General features: G+C 43.8%; 1 protein-coding gene across 14 annotated transcripts in view; it reads left to right on the top strand.

The window, feature by feature from the left end:
* NIN (ninein) overlaps window positions 1-17,408 on the top strand; it is a 108,213-nt gene that overhangs the window by 15,659 nt on the left and 75,146 nt on the right. For 9 of the 14 annotated variants that reach the window (XR_014293747.1, XM_082617622.1, XM_082617631.1 and 6 more), the window contains exons 4-6: window positions 4,323-4,404; window positions 14,178-14,267; window positions 17,042-17,211. Coding sequence is in view for 13 of the 14 variants with exons in the window: in XM_082617622.1 (XP_082473748.1) it covers window positions 4,323-4,404; window positions 14,178-14,267; window positions 17,042-17,211 (342 nt within the window). In the remaining variant the exon portion in view is untranslated. The remainder of the gene's footprint in view (window positions 1-4,322; window positions 4,405-14,177; window positions 14,268-17,041; window positions 17,212-17,408) is intronic. The other 5 variants (XM_082617626.1, XM_082617633.1, XM_082617632.1 and 2 more) reach the window with 1 other exon arrangement.

Raw genomic sequence — 17,408 nt, 5'->3', positions numbered from 1 at the left:
AGCCCACTGATGTTCATTTCTTCACAGTAGAGGGCGTTTATTCACGTTTTGGTTCTGGGTTGTGCCCTGAGGGGCTTTTCTTCCCCATCTGTATTCATGAGCATTGATGGAAAATAGTGGTCACCTGCCTCTATTAGAGAACTCTCTTGAAAGATGTGGAATTTACTGCTATTGAAAGCAGAGGGTCCGGTGTCTCTGCCCTCCCAAGAAGGAAAATAAAGGTCAGTTTAAGACGTCAAGCTGCTCCAATTGTTTTTTGATCAGCTTGCCAGGTTTTTTGTTTTGGATTTTTAGATTCTTTTTGTGGGAGAAGAAGGGTGTCACCCAGATAGACATTGCTGGATTATGAAGAACCCCTGAGTTAATAATCATGTTCAGTTTTTTATAGACTTTTTTCCTTCTAAAATGTGGCTGATTTAATACATCCTAAGTCCATTTTGGAAACCTCTAAGCTCTGCCTGTGAATATCTTGGAGAAGTCGAATGTCACGAAACTGTCCCTCTTTTCCTCCCTGCTGGCCTACTAGGACATGCTCGTTTATCAGAGGCCCCTACCAGCTTTTTTTGTCTCTCTCAAAGTATTTGCCAGATTCTGCCTTGTATTATAGTTACTAATCTACTTTCTTCTCTTCTTCCCCATTCCACCCTCCCACACTCTAGAATCTTATATATATTCTCTTGCTCTTGTGCCCTCTGAGTCCCCAGTGTCCTACTTTGTACCTGGTGACATTGTGTAAAGTTGAGGATTTGACCTGGAGCAACAGAGGGATTTCCCTGAGAGGTCAGACCAGGAGTGAAGAGGGCCTGGGGCAGGCAGGGTGGCTGGACTTTGATGAGTCCATTCAGAAGGCCTCAGTTCTCCTGGTAACTATCACTTCAAGACAGGTGGCCTTGGGCAAGGCACATGCTTTCTCTGAGCCTCTCTCCCCTCAGTTCAAAGGAGGGATGCCTGCCTTGACCGTCTCTCATGGATGTTGTGAGATTCAACTGGCCAAATGTCTAGGAAAGAATGAGCCTACAATCATGCTCCCAGAACTCGCATTAATATAATTTTCTAATAACTGGATCTCTTACCCCATTTAGTGGCAAACTTTAAAAAAAATAAAAAAGGGGTTAACCATTGGGGATTGAGAAAATTTTATTAAAGTTTTATGCTACCAAATAGTATAATAAACATCATGAGGTTATTCTTGATCATTTAAAATCTTCTTGGTCTGTCAGTTATTCTTCCGTATTATAAGAACAATACCCTCAGGATTTATTTAGCAGCACGTAGATTCTTGCCTCAATACTAAATGCCCCCAGCCTATTAGGTTTTGAGTGTGTATGTCTTTTAAAAATTTTTAACTTTTTTTAAGTCTAAAAAACTATACTTTACTTTTGTTCGAGGGGGGATAGTTAATGTCTTCTCTCAATCCCAGTATGTCAGTAGCTACTTCTTGTACTTACCTTGAAGTGTCCCTGTCTTTTAGTTGCTGTATCTAATCTGTAGGGGGTTGGGAAGCAGGAAAATGAAGCTGATAATAAATCATGTAGAGCGAGAAGAAATAGCTTCTGAGTCGGTTGCAGGGCATATTCTACAAGAAGAGCGAGTGGGCTTTATGACACCTTCCTCAGCTTTGGACACCACTTGTTTGCTTCCCGATTGTCTGCCATGCTCTAGAGGACTGAGGCTGAGAGAGAAGCAACCTCTATGTCAGTGAGGTACATACTGTCTCAGAAGTGGGTGTGTTTGTATGAGGCCTAAGTGTCCCTTGAATCTGGTATAATAAAGTCTTAGAAGTTGGTTAGAATTAACTTCCAGGTTATTGACGTCTTTGTCATGTTTGGAGGTTGGGGGAAGTAAACTTGAGATACAGAAACCCCTGAGTTACCTGCATGGCTAATCCTCACCGAATTGAACTATGTTAGGACTAAATTCCGAGGGGCTCTTTCCAATGACCTCTATCAAAACTGACATGTTGAGGAGACCCAGCAGAGACCCACAGAGTCAGATATAAAGGATGTGAAAGTCTCAAGGCAACCACATCCCTTTTGAAATAGGAGCCTCCTTCTGTTCAACTCATTAACTGTGGCAGTGAGGGACTCTGGTCTCATTCGGGTCATGTCCACTGATACCCTATGGGAGAGGAGAATCTCGGAGTTGGGGTCCCTAAACACAGCAGACCGGATCCATTTCTCTGATGCTGGCCAGCTGCACAGGTCCTGGGGGGAGGCAGGTTCCTGGGCCTCCTGCTGTCACCCCCACCCTACCACTTGGCTGCTTGGGTCACTCTCATGGCCAGTTGCTTTGCTTGAAATATGGCCCTGTTTCTCTGTGAAAGTGGTGAGAACAGTCACCCCCATTACTTGTCCTATTGGTAGTGTTAACTACCACTTGCTGACTACCTAGCAAGTCCCAGGAAGTTCTAGACACTTTACATAACTCTCATTTTACCTCCCTAAAGCCACTATGAGGGAGTATAAATAACATAAAATACATGCAGTGCCCTTAGCAGTACCTGCCTGATTCCCTGTGACCGTTCCTGAGACTATGCGCTCCATGGTGGCTCTATCACCGGGGCCTAGGATAGGGCCTGGCCCATAGCAGTGGCCCAATAAATATCTGTTGAATGAATCATAACGATGAGTTGTTAGATATCCCATTTTTCAAGTGGAACAAACTAAAACTTGGAGAGGTTTGGTAATTGAGCCAACTTACAGTGGCTGAGCCAGAGTCAGGACCTAGACCCAGCTGCCCCAGCTTAGAGCTTTCACTCCTCCCCCTTCTCCTGCCCACCCTAAGAGGAAAGCATGATTCTGGTGGGAAATAGTAGATGCCAGGGTGGGAGATGCCCCTGAGTGGGAGAGGCTTGGGTATGTGCTCTTTGTGGGCTGGCTGGTTGGGAAGATGGCCTTGCCCCCAGTAACTGAAGCTGGATGCCACGGTGCCTGAAGCCCATCTCTGACTCTGGCAGAACCTAGTTCTCCTTCCTCCCCCAGGCTTTTCTGTAATTCGTCAGCTATGAAACCTAATTAGCACAGTTTATAATTCTGTAATCTTTTAGTCCTTCATTGATTGTACCACCCTGGCTCTTTAGCAGATGCCCTCCCTTCCTGAACAGACTTCTGCTCTAGCTGCACAAATATGCTGATTTTTAGTCTGTGTGATCTAAAGGAATATGATTTTAGAAAGCAATTTCAAGTAATCAAAATGAATGTGGTAGAGAAATCACATATTCTTTGGGAGAGAGTGGTAAATTGCAAGCATATGCTATTTTATGACATATGAATCTCAGTGGATTCCTCTCCTTTGTACTGATTTGCATGAATAAGACATATGATTGGTTTCCTTCGTTGTTTAGATAACTAACAAGGTTTGCTGCTTTTCCACATTTAATTCAGAAGTGGTTTTTATCTGTCACTATATTTAATCTCCTAGGCAACGTTTTGTAATGATGTCTGAAGAGACCCATAGCAGCACAAGTTATAAATTTACCAACTTTGTATTTACATACAGGGTTCTGTATAAATAGGCACCACGTTATTAAACTATAATTATGATGAGAAGAAATACCGTCTCTCCCTTCTCCCGCATGGTGAGATCATGTAAATTTAAGTTATAGAAGAATGTACTTGACCATAAAGAAAACTATTTTATCCCTTTAACCAAACTAATATCCCAATTCTGAGTCTTCACTTAAGTGAAACTCAGGTTCTTTCCTACTTCAGTCAAGGTAGTTGTATTTTTAAGAATTCGGGAGAATGCTTCCCAAGGTTCTTTTATTCTTTGTGTTTGCTATTGATTTCTATTTGCTTATAGAATTACAGGGGCCTTGGGAGATAAATATATAACATATTCCTGCCTCAATCAAGACTGTATTTCAAGTCATCTTCGAAAGGTAGTTTACCCTCTTCTACAATATTTTAAGAGATGAAAGCATCTTTGGGACATTGTTACAGAAGATCATTTACTTGGAAGGTTTTTTCTAGTAACTAACCTAACATCTTTCTCTTCCGGTCTTGTTTAGAAAAATTAAAGGAGCTAAGAATTCAAAACCTATCTTTTTCTGAGTTTATAAAGAGGGCTTTGCTGTGTAGTTTTCCCCCTCAGGGTTGAATAAATATTGATATTAGTGTTGGTGACACTGGCGTGTAAAATGATCGGCCTATTTTCCCTTTAGTGCTTTAGAGAAATGAAGAAAAAAGGGAACAAAAACAGGTTATATGACTCACTTTAAGGCTGTCAGATGCTAACAAATGGTTCTGGAACCTTGTAGATGGATTTGCTTCCTTAAGGCTGTGGAAACTATTTTGAATTTCTTTTGAATTGTTTATTTTTAGGTGCATTTTGACCAATTTAAAGAAGCATTAATACTTATCTTGTCTAGAACTCTATCAAATGAAGAACACTTTCAAGAACCAGGTAAGGACACTAACTTTTCCTCTCTTCCTTCTGCTTTAAAATTTGTCCAGGGAAGAATTTGGGGACCTTGAAGCATGTCTGTGAAAGCTTTGGGGCATCCGCCTCCCACAGATTGAGTGGTTATTTTGGTCTTTTGACATGGTCATAAAAGCCTTGCAGCTGTTGCACACTAAGATGAGCCTTCTCTACCACAGCAGCGAATTGTGGACAAAATCACTGGATTGTTCCTAGGAGATGTGTCAGATGGTGTGGCCAAAACTCATTCTAGGAATGAGCAGAGTGGGGCTGAATGGTACTTCCTCCCTCCTCATTTCCTGTGAATGAGGAACAGTATGAACTGCGGGGGAGTTTTGTCTGAAAGAAGAAGGTTGGCCAATGAAGAGATAATTTTATTCAGTCCTACTGAGTGGATAGCCCTCTGTTACAGACCTTATCACATTATATTATAATTGTTTTTCTATCTCCTCTCGAGTGATAGTTCCTTATGGTCCACGTTTGTTTGTTGTTGTATTTTTAGTGCCTAATAGGATGTTTAGCACATAGTAAGTATCCAATGAATGTTATGAAATGAAAAACTTAATATTATACTTCACTGATTTTTTTCAAGGCACCATAGATTATGACACATCATTATTTTATGTACCTCTAAAAAGAAAAATTATTCTCAATTATAATGGTAAAATGCCATTGTTTGTAAGACACATAATAATTTCAGAATATTCTAATCTAGGGGGGTATGTGGGGAGGTTATGTCTTAAAATCAATGAAATATGGTAAATATTTAAGGGGAAGTCTAAAACAGTGCTGAAATTTATATTATAATACAGTCTGGTTTTATAAAAAAAATCAGTAGTTATTAGGGGCTAGGATTAGAGGTTGACTATAAAGGGGCACAAGGGAATTTTGGGGGTGATGAAACTGTTTTATATCTTGATTGTGGTGGTGGCTACAGATTTTGTAACCCATAGAGTTGCTCACTAAAAAAGAGAACACTAAAAACATAGTCCAGTTCTGAGACTGAGGAGAAATCATTGACATTTTGTCACTATAAGGAGTCACTCAGTGTGACCTATTTAGAAGCAGCACAGGTGGGAACTCATGTCTTATCCTCACTGGTGATCTAGTTCTTCATCGTATCTTCTGAAATGCTCCAGATTTGTGTCATATGTATGAACTCTGCGTTTAGCAGTGTTTTGGATTCCAGATTGAGTCTCCCCCTTTTTGCTAAGGTTATTGCCAACTATGAGGCTTTCCAGAGCTCTCTGCAAGCCCCCAGTGGGCCTAGGAGGGAGGTTATTGCATTCTAGAGATTTTCCAGACAAAAAGTAGAATTTCTGTAGGTGACCACTGCTGGACCATGGACTTTTGTTCCTTTGGGGTCTCACATTTTATTGGCAGTTTTACTTTTTTAAAGTTGTCATCTTGGGAATTCCCTGGCAGTCCAGTGATTAGGACTTGGCGCTTTCACTGCTGGGGCCCAGGTTCAATCCCTGGTCAGGGAACTAAGATCCCGTGGCCAAAAATAAATAAATAAATAAAAATTTAAAATCAAGGTTGTCATCTTTTTTTTTTTAATTAACTTATTTAATTTATTTGTTTTTGGCTATGTTGGGTCTTCGTTGCTGTGCGCAGGCTTTTTCTAGTTGCAGCAAGCAGGGGCTACTCTTTGCTGTGGTGCGCAGGCTTCTCATTGCGGTGGCTTCTCTTGTTGTGGAACATGGGCTCTAGGCACACGGGCTTCAGTAGCTGTGGCACACGGGTTCAGTAGTTGTGGCTCGCGGGCTCTAGAGCGCAGGCTCAGTAGTTGCGGCGCATGGGCTTAGTTGCTCCGCGGCATGTGGGATCTTCCCGAACCAGGGCTCGAACCCACGTCCCCTGCATTGGCAGGCGGATTCTTAACCACTGCGCCACCAGGGAAGCCCCAAGGTTGTCATCTTGATGACAGTAGTGCAAGATCTAGGGACCCTGACTAGAGCTATGGTGACATTACCACATCTATTTTATTCCATATGAGCATAGGTAACATAAGCTTAAGTTCAGTGTTCTTCTGTATTCCCATAATATGGGTTTGGAATAGGCAGTGCTACCACTAGTCCACGTGGTCCTTTTGCTGCTCTTTCTTCAAAACCTCTCCTGTCACCTGCCAGAAAAGTGTCATAATAAATGTACAGATTGATGTGACCACAAATGTGAAGGGTGCCCCATAGAGGGCTCTGAATAATGGGGAGGTAGACAAATGGCTGGCTGAGCTTGGTAACAGCTCGGAAGTAAGGTTTATGAATTCAGCTCCAGGCGGTAGTTTCAGAGTTATGTATATGCCTCAGTGCTGTGCAGGCTGAGGCCATCATTTGGACAAATCTTCCAGGGGGACACGCAGAGGGACTTCTGTAGGTCACCGTGTGCTCCATCCTTTGGGTGGGCTGCAGCAAACCTTTGTTACAGAGCTGCCCCAAATCGGTGTAATGAAGCAGCAAAGTAATAATAGCATTTCATCCAGCGTGTATGCGACTTCCTAACGTTTGGCCTGGCAGCATAAGATCCAGGATTGAGCCTGTGCCTTAAGAGTGTTTTGTCTCTATGAGGCTGGGAGTCATTCCTTCTTTGTTCCTGAGAATCTCTGCTTTTTCTATCTTTTGCCCATCGCTCCCTGGCCCTTCCAGTTGTTTTGGGGGATCATGCATTGCTTTCCACTCAAATGTTCTCCCACTCACTTGAAAATGTGACTCCACCCCCATAGGCTGCCTGGCTTGGCTGGCAAGAGACAGAGAAAGAAGGATCAGGACTCAAATGCCGTATATCAGGAGGCCACTTAAGTTCTCCCCCTCCTTCCCCTTTATGAAAATAACTATCCCTTAAATCATAGACCATATAACTGTAGGGCTGGAGCAAATGCTGCCATTTTATCCATGAGCAAATTGAGGCTCAAAGAGGGATGTGGCTTAATTGAAGTCTCACAGATAGTAGCAGGGGAGGATGCTGACACTGTATCACCAAGGGATGGGACTCCAGGAGGCTTTGGCTTGAGGATGTCAACCCTCAGATGGATGAGCTGGGGGCAACAGTCCGCAGTCAGTGCAGCCTGGCCAGAAAGATTCTGACAAGCGGCCAGGGGCAGAAGGAAGGAGCAAATAAGAGCAAGTGTCACCTGATCATTAGTGACAGGGATGCCTGTGTCCTCAGCATTATTTGGCTGTTCAGGACTTAATTCATCTTCTACCGTAAGGGGCCAGGGCTGTTGTATTTTTGTCTTGCCTTTTCAAATCAGTGGACCTCCTGGACTTTGAGAGAAAAGGTTACCCTTAAACTATGGAAGGTGACTGCAAAAATAGGAGGGCCATCGTGCACAGCCTTAGACATTGAGTGAGTCATGAATTGATATTTTATAACATCCAAGATTTTTATAAGTTAAAAATATCAGATGTGGCACCTGACTATGATATAGAAAATCCAGCTTGATGAGGTAGAAAGACCCTTGAACCAGGAGTTACGAAATACTGGCCCTGCTCCTCTAATTGAGTGGCCTTATACGTCACAACCTCTGTGGTCTTCAGTTGCCTCATATGTGAAAGTAGTTGTACTGGAAAATACTTAAAATCCATTCAGCTCCAAGATTCAGTTGTGTTGTCTCCTAATATCTAAATGACATCTACATTTATGAGAAAGCTAGCTTTGTGTTTCTATAAAATTCCGCCCAACATAAATTGACACTATAAGGGTCTGCTTCCTAAGGACAAATGCCTGGTATAGTTCATGCTTTCATATTCTTCTAATAAAAGGCAGTTGTATATAAATAATACAAAAACAAAGCTATAATAGGATGTCAGAGGAGATGGAATTAAGTCATTATTTATGTAGTCTCGGGTTGTGCCATTTATAACGTCTCTGCGGTACAGTGTCTTTATTTTTAAAATTAGAGGGTATGAACTAGATGATTTCCAGCATCTTTTTAACGCTGATGTGTATGAGTCTAAGACTCCTAGGAGAGAGTTTTTTCCCTAAAACAACAACAGGAACAACAATAATACACAATGAAAATTACTGAAATTCAGAAAAGGTCAGAAAAATGGGTTGGGGATGTAGAGAGTCCTTTGTAAATTCCAAACTGATTAATGTCACCGATGGCATAGCTCCCTCATGTCTATGTGTACAATTTAATTTTGAAAGTATTTTCCTAGAATAAGAGAAGGACACCTTAATTATTAGTTACTTATTCAGCTTGCTGTGGCTTGGGATGATAGGATTTTTATAGTGGAAATGCTGGCACAGGCTGTAAGTTACATGGCACCAACATGCTGTCTGGATCTGTTCTCCAGAGATGTTGTCCTTGTTTGATGCATCTTACATTAGATTTGTGTTCTGTAGTAGATGTTAGCATAATGCAGGAAGCTCTTTCTTTCCCTCATGCAGTTAATGTAAAATATCTTTCCTTTGTTTATTTGGTGAGGGAAAACTCAGGTTTGGAAAAACCAAATCATTAGAAAAAAAGGCACGGCAGATGATTGTTTTTTTCTTTTTCTTTTTTTTTTTTTGGTAATAAACATTACTAATTCCAGAAACTGCCCTATTTTTAGTTATTTTACTTCTATTTTGGGAAGCTATAAATATAATAAACAAATATCTCTTCATTCACTCAGCAAGGCAGGTCTCATGGCCAGACAGTGGGCTAGATCCTGGTTTGCGGTGATTGAAGATTTGTGTTTGCAGCTGTATTCAGAGTTGAACTGAACTCTGGCTGAGGACCCTGTTTTTAGGAGATATACACAGGTGGCCCAACAGGCATGTTCTCTTGTCCTCTCTCTGGTTGAGTAAGGGCTTAGTCCTCGGTTCCTTTGGTATGTATGAGATGCTAACAGTGAGCACCAGAAAATTTCTTCAAAAATTAAAAGTAAGGTAAAATCACTACCACTAACCACCACCACTATCAGAAGAGGGTGTGAGGACCCATTTCCTAAGGTCAGAGGGAATTGGAAACATTCACGCCCACTGGTGGTCATGTTTTTTTTTTTTTTTTTTTTCTTTTTGCGGTATGCGGGCCTCTCACTGCTGTGGCCTCTCCCGTTGCGGAGCACAGGCTCCGGACGCGCAGGCCCAGCGGCCATGGCTCACGGGCCCAGCCGCTCCGCGGCATATGGGATCCTCCCAGACCGGGGCACGAACCCGTATCCCCTGCATCGGCAGGCGGACTCTCAACCACTGCGCCACCAGGGAGGCCCGGTGGTCATGTTAAATGATAAAACCTTCCTAGAATTATGTAAAACAATAAGTACCATAAAAATGCCTTTGGCCAGTCAATGCCACTCTCAGATTTTATGCTATGGAAATAATTATGGATGTGCATGAAGATGTGTGTGTAAGGATAGTCATTTAAAATAGTAAAAAAAAAAAACCCCAAAACTATATATATATATCTCAAGAATAAATATTTGACAGTGTATTTTGGTTAGGCAAATTATGATGTATCTGTGTAATCAAAGACTAAGCAACTATTCAACTGTCCTATAGAAGAATACTTATTGTTATGATTTTACAAGGAGTAAGAAGGCACTCTTTTAAAAATATGTGTATGTGCAAAAAAGATACTCCTGTTATTTAAAATTAAATAAATAGGGCTGGTGAGAATTTTGATAATGAAACAGTTTGCTTGGGAGTTGTGCTGATGTAAGTTTATTTCAATTCCAGTGTATGAGAAGGTTTCCAAACTGGGGACATGAAAATGGTAGTTTTCTACAGGGAGTCTTAGAGAATTAGTGTGTCCTCTCATGTCAGCCCATTGATGAAGGGAAAGGAGATGACAAGGAAGAGAAAATTAGGGCATGAATGAGATGGAGGCAGCTTCAGTTTCTGAGATGACAGACTGGATGTTGTCACTGTGTGTTCGCCAGTAATCTTACCCATGGCGACAAATGAGGTCAGGGAATCTACTGAGGGACTGGGGGCTGTGAGGCTCTCCCTGACTCTGCTCTGCTGGCTTTGAGCCACCGCTGACCCCCAGGAGTCTGGGTGGGAGGACACTATCCAGGGCAGGAGCTACCTGACAGAATAGTGACCTTGCCCCATGGAACTCCTGTTGTTTTCCCTTCCTCCAGATGAGGAGACCAAGCCTCAGGACTTGTTAGGTACTTGTTAGGTACTCCTCACCTGGATAAGGACAGAGGGATCCAGGTCTGTTTGAATTCAGAGCCCACAGGCTCTTTCCTTGAAGCACTGCTGCCCTGGAAAGCATTCAGTCCAGCTGGGTAGGTAATTCTAACATGTAATATGCTTTTAGAAAAATATGACCATGATCGTTATTAAATCGGGAGCTATCAACAGTATGGGTTGCACTAAATTCATAGAAAAAAACGTGCCATGAAACTTGTGCCAAGCAGTTACTTGAAAGAAATGAGTTTTGAGTTGAGCCTTGAACAATGGGGAGGACTCAGTTAGGTGATAAGTGAATCTCTGCCTTTATCCCCCAATTGGCTCAAGATGCAGGCAGGCTGATCCTCCTGGGAAGAAGGTTGGGGAACAATCACATCATCATTATCAACTCGCTCTAGGGCTTAGACAGACCATCTGATCAGACCAGTCAGCCCTGGGGGTTGCCAGACCACACCCATCCACCATCCTCAGCACCCTTGTGGGGTGCTAACCTTCCCCTCATGCTTCCTTCCAGGCAAGGCTAATCAGAGCCACTTATTACCTTTGTGCCCAGAAGCCCCTGTGTTCCTGCAGGAAACATCACTCAGATTGGTAAGAGCTGATGTGAAGACTGCTCCTAAAATTCTGTCATTGCATCCAGGGAGGACCTGAAAGCTCCAGTTGACATCTGCATCTCGTGTGAAGATTCTGGAAGAGAGCCGTGATTGGGGAGTGGGGTGCTAGTGGCTGGGAAGCAGCTGCCTTGGCAAGGGCTGTGTGCACACAAAGTGTTGGGGTGGGGAGCCTGCCTGCTGACGGTCCCTGCAGAGGCGGGGCACACTGGGAGGCAGAAGGAACCCGAAGGCTTTCCGGTGTCTTTTTTTATGTCGTTCATTCTCTCTTGGCTTCTCTTCTCCCCTCGCTTCCTTGGGACATCTCCCTCCCCATCCCTTCTTCTTTCCACTTCTCCAACTCGCCTCCACCCTCCTCTCCTCTCCTTCTTGGCCCCTCACTCCGTTCTTCTCCTACCTCTTGGTCCCCAATCCATCAGCTCCTCCTGCTTCCCCTCCCCCATCCCCACATAGGCCTCCAGCTCTCTGCCTGTCTTGTGTCCCTCACCCCCTCCCTTGCTATTGGTCTCAATCTCTCTGTCGCCTTCTGTGTTGGTCTCCCCTTTGATTCTTTTCTTCCCTTTTCTCTTATTTAGTATCAGGTGTGGGTTAAGCCCTGTGCAACGGTGCGTTCAGAGTAGGCGAGGAGGTGGGAGGTGCAGTGGGGCTGGTGGTGCTCATTTGCTGCGTGACTGCCTCTCGTGGGGAGCTTGTCCTGAGGTTTACACGTGCTTCACTTTTGACTCCTTATTTTCAGAGGGGTTTCAGGAATCCTGTGAGTTCGGCAGAAATGTAGTATAGAGGGCCTCAGATGATCCCCCTGTGCCCAGGTCCTTTGGAAGGGGGTGGGGTCTCTGGGAATGATTTCCCAGGTTAACGAAAAGGGGCAGGAAGGGAAGTAGCAAGCAAGGGGGTCTACATGAGCAATTCCAGAACAAGAAGATCAGCACCATAAAGGCAGGGCTTTCTTCTTCATCCTGGAAGTATCCTCAGGTCAGACAGGGAAGTTTGAATCAAAAAGTGATAAAATATCCATCTTATCCCTCAACAAGTACAATAGAATGCTTTGCCCATGGCAGGTGTCTGATAAATATAAGTTAAATGAATCCACCTAATACTGGAGTGCATCTTTGAAACTCTCCTTTAACTTCCCATGTATGTGCTGAGGATGGCACCTCATCCCATGTCCTAAGCCTTGTGTTTTTCAAGAAAAGCGTTGATGGAATAAATAGTGTTTAGGTTTTGGGGTAACGATTTCAGCTTCCTCTTGGGTCCTCATTGCTTTGCCTTTGGTCATTGGAAGAACTGAGTGTTCCAAGTGGCCATCCACATCACACACGTGGCTGGGGCAGTTCTGGGAGAGAGTACAGAGTGTGAACTGCCCTGCTCAGTTAGAGGGGGGGAGGGAGGGAGAGGCGGAGGGACAGGTGGGTGGCTGGTGGTTTTCCCTGCCTGCAGCTGGCCTGTTCCAAGTGGTCATTCTCGTTAACATTGAATTTCAATTTTTCTTTTATTATAAGTGCAAGACTGTGGTTCATCCTGATTCTGGAAAGTGAACATTATCACACCTCTGGACCTTCTCTTGGTGCATCTCATTGTGAGCTCTCCAGGGGCTCCAGGAGTCTAAGACTCCTCTGGGCAGGCTGGGCTTGTCTGCTTTCCTTCAAAGCTCATTTGTATTTTTATGTAGTGATGCCAAATAGGGAAAATGGAAGATAGGAAAGAAGGGGAAATGGCTCAGAAGCTTGACAATCCAGGTAGAATCATAAATATACAGTCAAGGAAATAAAATACTGAAAGTACAAGCAGTCCTTTATATTCCACTGGCATTTCATGTCCCTCCTTGGAGCTCATGATTGGTGCAGTTACTTACACTTACGTTAAAGGAAGCTGTATGTAAATAATTTCATTTCTTAATAAATTAAATAACCCTATATTATCTGGCATAGGTAAAATTGTTCCAGGATAAACCCCTGAAATACATACATCTGGATGTGCTCCTAAAGTAAAGAAACTTTGCCCCAGGGCTGTGGTTTGGCAAGTCTTTGCTGGGCATGGTAAGGGAGGGGTAAGGCATTCTTTAATTTGGGTGGGCAAGAGTGTCTTGAAATCCCCACTGAGGCCTCCTGTTTGGTGGACTGCTGCTGTGCACTTGTAAAGCCCTGCTTGAGATTCATAAGGAGAACGCTGGAGTTTTCAAAGGCTTAGCACAACAATGGCTGTTGACCGTGAATGATCTCCTTACTTTTAACGCCTTTCTTCCCCTTCTTATCTTGTAAATACAATGAGGCTGATGCTCTAAATAAAAGAAGGCTGTATGAGTGTGTTCAAGTCTAAAATATAACTATTTGTAGTTGGTGTGATTAGTGTAATTCTTTCTTGTATGGAAGTTTTGTGAAATTTCTTATGGGGAAACTTTAATGCCCCATTTTTCCTTTGTGCTAATATCTTTATTCAAAAAGATTCTACGTTTTAATAGATTTCTCTAGAAATTGACTTTGTGATGTATGTACATTCTGTGAAAGATATTAACTTCGAGTTTTAAGGATTAATTTAAAGTTCCTGGCAATGCAAAAATAAGCAAGTGTATAAATAAACCAAAACTCCACAGGATCCCTAATGTTTCACAGTCTATTATCTTTCATTGATTAGAAAAAGAGCTATTTCAAATCTACCACTGCTCCCTACATAGCATGAAACATTTAGTAGTAAATATTTCATCCACAGGTGGATTTTGGATTAAATCACAGTGGGTTGTGTTTTGTTTGTTTGTTTTAAGACTGTGGCTTTGCCCCGCTGCTTTTTTTCCTCTGAAAAAGTGCAGCATGCATTCAGAGTTCCTTTGCCACTTCCTTCCCCAGACCATGACTTATGTTCTCATACTGGGAAAATCCCACGTTCCATTTTCTGACGTTATACATTTTCCCTTTAATCTCTTCCAAACCCCCATCATCACTAATGGTGTACCTTGTTGTCTGCCACTAAAATTTAAGAATATGTAATAAATTAAGGATGGTTCTACATTGCCTTTTATCTGACTAGCATCTGTGGGTGTCAGCTGCCAACAAGTAGCTCGGGTGTCTGGGCCGCTCCTGAATGCTCACAAGCTGACACACTGTCTTCTGATAAAAGGTACCTTCAAATATGCATGCGACTTTCAATATAACTTTTGTATGCTTGCACACTTCCTGTAAGAGAATCGCTCGACCTAATAAAATGACTTGGCTGGGACTTTGAAAAAGCTGGATATAAATATTGCTAGAAATTATAGAGCAAGCATAAATACTTCACTCTGAGCTTTGCCGAGCATTTTCAGGATGTTTCTGACCACAATTGTGAAACCTAAGCTTATCCCAGAGGAAGGACATGGGAGGGGGGAGGACAGAGTTAGTCACGCAGGATCACCAGTCCTCCCAGGGAGACTACAAAGTAATAGCTGCCCCCTAACATGGTTTCAGTGGTGATAAAGGAAGGGTTTTGTTCTTGTAGTTCTTATCTAATCAGTTACCCTTGTTTTGAGGATCTGTGTACAGCCCTCATCTAAAAATCTACATATCTGAGTTCAGACATACCTTGTTAAGACTGTCATGTTCAAACAGAGCACATATTATGTTCTCCAGAGAGACAGTATGTCCATGTGGGTGATAAGAACTGAAGTCAAAGCATTGCCAGTCTTATATGTTAATGGAATATTTTGTTCTAATTCTGTTCAAGGTGCTAAAAAAGTGTGTCTCTAAGCTGACATTTCTAATGAGTGAAGTATTTATTTTATTGCTCTAAAGCTACCATTGTAGATAAAGGTTAGTATGTGGTGATGATGATGGTGGTGGTGGTTGTGGTGGTGATGGTGGTGGTGGTGGTGACGGTGGCGGTGGTGGTGATGGTGGGTGGTGATGGTGGTGGTGGTGGTGGTGATGGCGGTGGTGGTGATGGTGGTGGTGATGGTGGTGGTGGTGGTGGTGGTAGTGATGATGTTGGTGATGGTGGTGGTGGTGGTGGTGGTGATGGCGGTGGTGGTGGTGGTGGTGGTGATGGCGGTGGTGGTGATGGTGGTGGTGATGGTGGTGGTGATGGCGGTGGTGGTGGTGGTGGTGATGAGGATGGTGGTGGTGATGGTGGTGGTGGTGGTGATGGTGGTGCTGGTGATGGTGGTGGTGATGGTGATTGTGGTGGTGATGAGGATGGTGGTGCTGGTGCTGGTGATTGTGATGGTGGTGGTGCTGGTGATTGTGGTGGTGATGGTGGTGATGGTGGTGGTGATGGTAATGGTGGTGGTGGTGGTGATGGTGCTGGTGGTGGTGATGGTGGTGGTGGTGGTGGTGGTAGTGATGATGTTGGTGATGGTGGTGGTGGTGATGGCGGTGGTGGTGGTGGTGGTGATGGTGGTGGTGGTGGTGATGAGGATGGTGGTGGTGGTGGTGATGGTGGTGGTGGTGGTGATGGTGGTGCTGGTGATGGTGGTGGTGATGGTGATTGTGGTGGTGATGAGGATGGTGATGGTGGTGCTGGTGCTGGTGATTGTGATGGTGGTGGTGATAGTGGTGGTGATGGTGGTGCTGGTGCTGGTGATTGTGATGGTGGTGGTGCTGGTGATTGTGGTGGTGATGGTGGTGATGGTGGTGGTGATGGTAATGGTGGTGGTGGTGGTGATGGTGATGGTGGTGGTGATGGTGCTGGTGATTGTGGTGATGGTGATGGTAGTGGTGGCGGTGGTGGTGATGGTGATGGTAATGGTGGTGGTGGTGGTGATGGTGGTGGTGATGACGGTGATGGTGGTGGTGGTGGTGGTAGTGATGGTGATGGTGGTGGTGGTGGTAATGGTGGTGGTGGTGGTGATGGTGCTGGTGATTGTGGTGATGGTGATGGTAGTGGTGGCGGTGGTGGTGATGGTGATGGTAATGGTGGTGGTGGTGGTGATGGTGGTGGTGATGACGGTGATGGTGGTGGTGGTGGTGGTAGTGATGGTGATGGTGGTGGTGGTGGTAATGGTGGTGGTGGTGGTGATGGTGGTGGTGATTGTGGTGATGGTGATGGTAGTGGTGGCGGTGGTGGTGATGGTGATGACGGTGGTGGTGGTGGTGATGGTGGTGGTGGTGATGATGATGGTGGTGGTGGTGGTGAAGGCTGAACCTGAGACATGTTCTGCTGAATGCTGAAGTTCTTCAGGATCAAGAGATGACTTTCCCCTTATACACATTCCTTTTATTTTGTACAACACGAAGCTCATGAAGAGAAAAGAACATAATACGTTATTTTCTTAATGCAGTTTTGCATTTGCTATTTTATTCCACAGCTTTTAATTTTATAATGAGATCTTGATGACAAGTTTCATATGAACAGTGAGCTGTCATTAATTGATTAGGATCCACTGTGTCAGTTTCTTTGTTCTGTCTTCCTGCTTGTCTGATGGATCAGATAGTGGAATGGTTAACAAAGGACTCACTAAGGTACTAGAGGGGTGTGTTCCAGACTAATTGGTGTGAATGCTAACTTTACAGTGCTGATCAGGTGTTCTTTTTATCATAATTTTCCAACGTGTCTCTGGTAGTATGATCCCTCCCTCTCGTTCCCTCTGCAAAACAGAGCTTAATAAACACAAGAACAAATATGACCGCTTGCTTTGTCCTGATCTTAATTCCCTAGTTTTAAACAAATCCCTCACCGCTGGCTCCTCATCTCTCCCACCATATGCTGAGATATACTCAGGGTGCTATAAATCATTCGGAATTAGAAGCTGTGCTTTGCATCTGACTTACTGGCTCATATATCGCCCACGTCCACCGCAACTGGCAAACGGTGGTGGTTTATTTTGGGGCTGGTATAAGAGGCTGTGTCCAAAGGCAGTGTGTCAGATAGGGGCTGAGATTGTCATGTAATGTGGCCTCAACTCTTGTCTCCTTGCCCAGACTGCACTCTCGAAGCTCAGCCCAAATATGTTAGAGGTGGCAAGCGTTACGGACGAAGGTCCTTACCTGAGTTTCAAGGATCCGTGGAGGAATTTTCAGAGGTGACAGTGATTGAGCCACTTGATGAAGAAGCAAGGCCTTCACACGTCCCAGCCAGCGACCACAGTGAGGTAAGAAATTGGACAGGCACATCCTTCTGGATCACAGGTATGGATACCCATGGATAGCCACATCACAGCGGTGCAGAGACAGGAGAACTGAGGGGTTTATGGCTTTTCTCAGCCATTTTTTCAACTACTTGCTAATCTTATTACTTGCCTTTTGGATATATGTGACTACTTTTTCTATTGTTTATATGTTTCATCTC

The sequence above is a fragment of the Mesoplodon mirus genome (assembly GCF_964341445.2).
Source record: "Mesoplodon mirus genome assembly, chromosome: 4".
NCBI lineage: Eukaryota > Metazoa > Chordata > Mammalia > Artiodactyla > Ziphiidae > Mesoplodon > Mesoplodon mirus.
The sequence above is the reverse complement of the archived record's forward strand: the minus strand, read 5'-3'. Positions and strand labels throughout refer to the sequence as shown.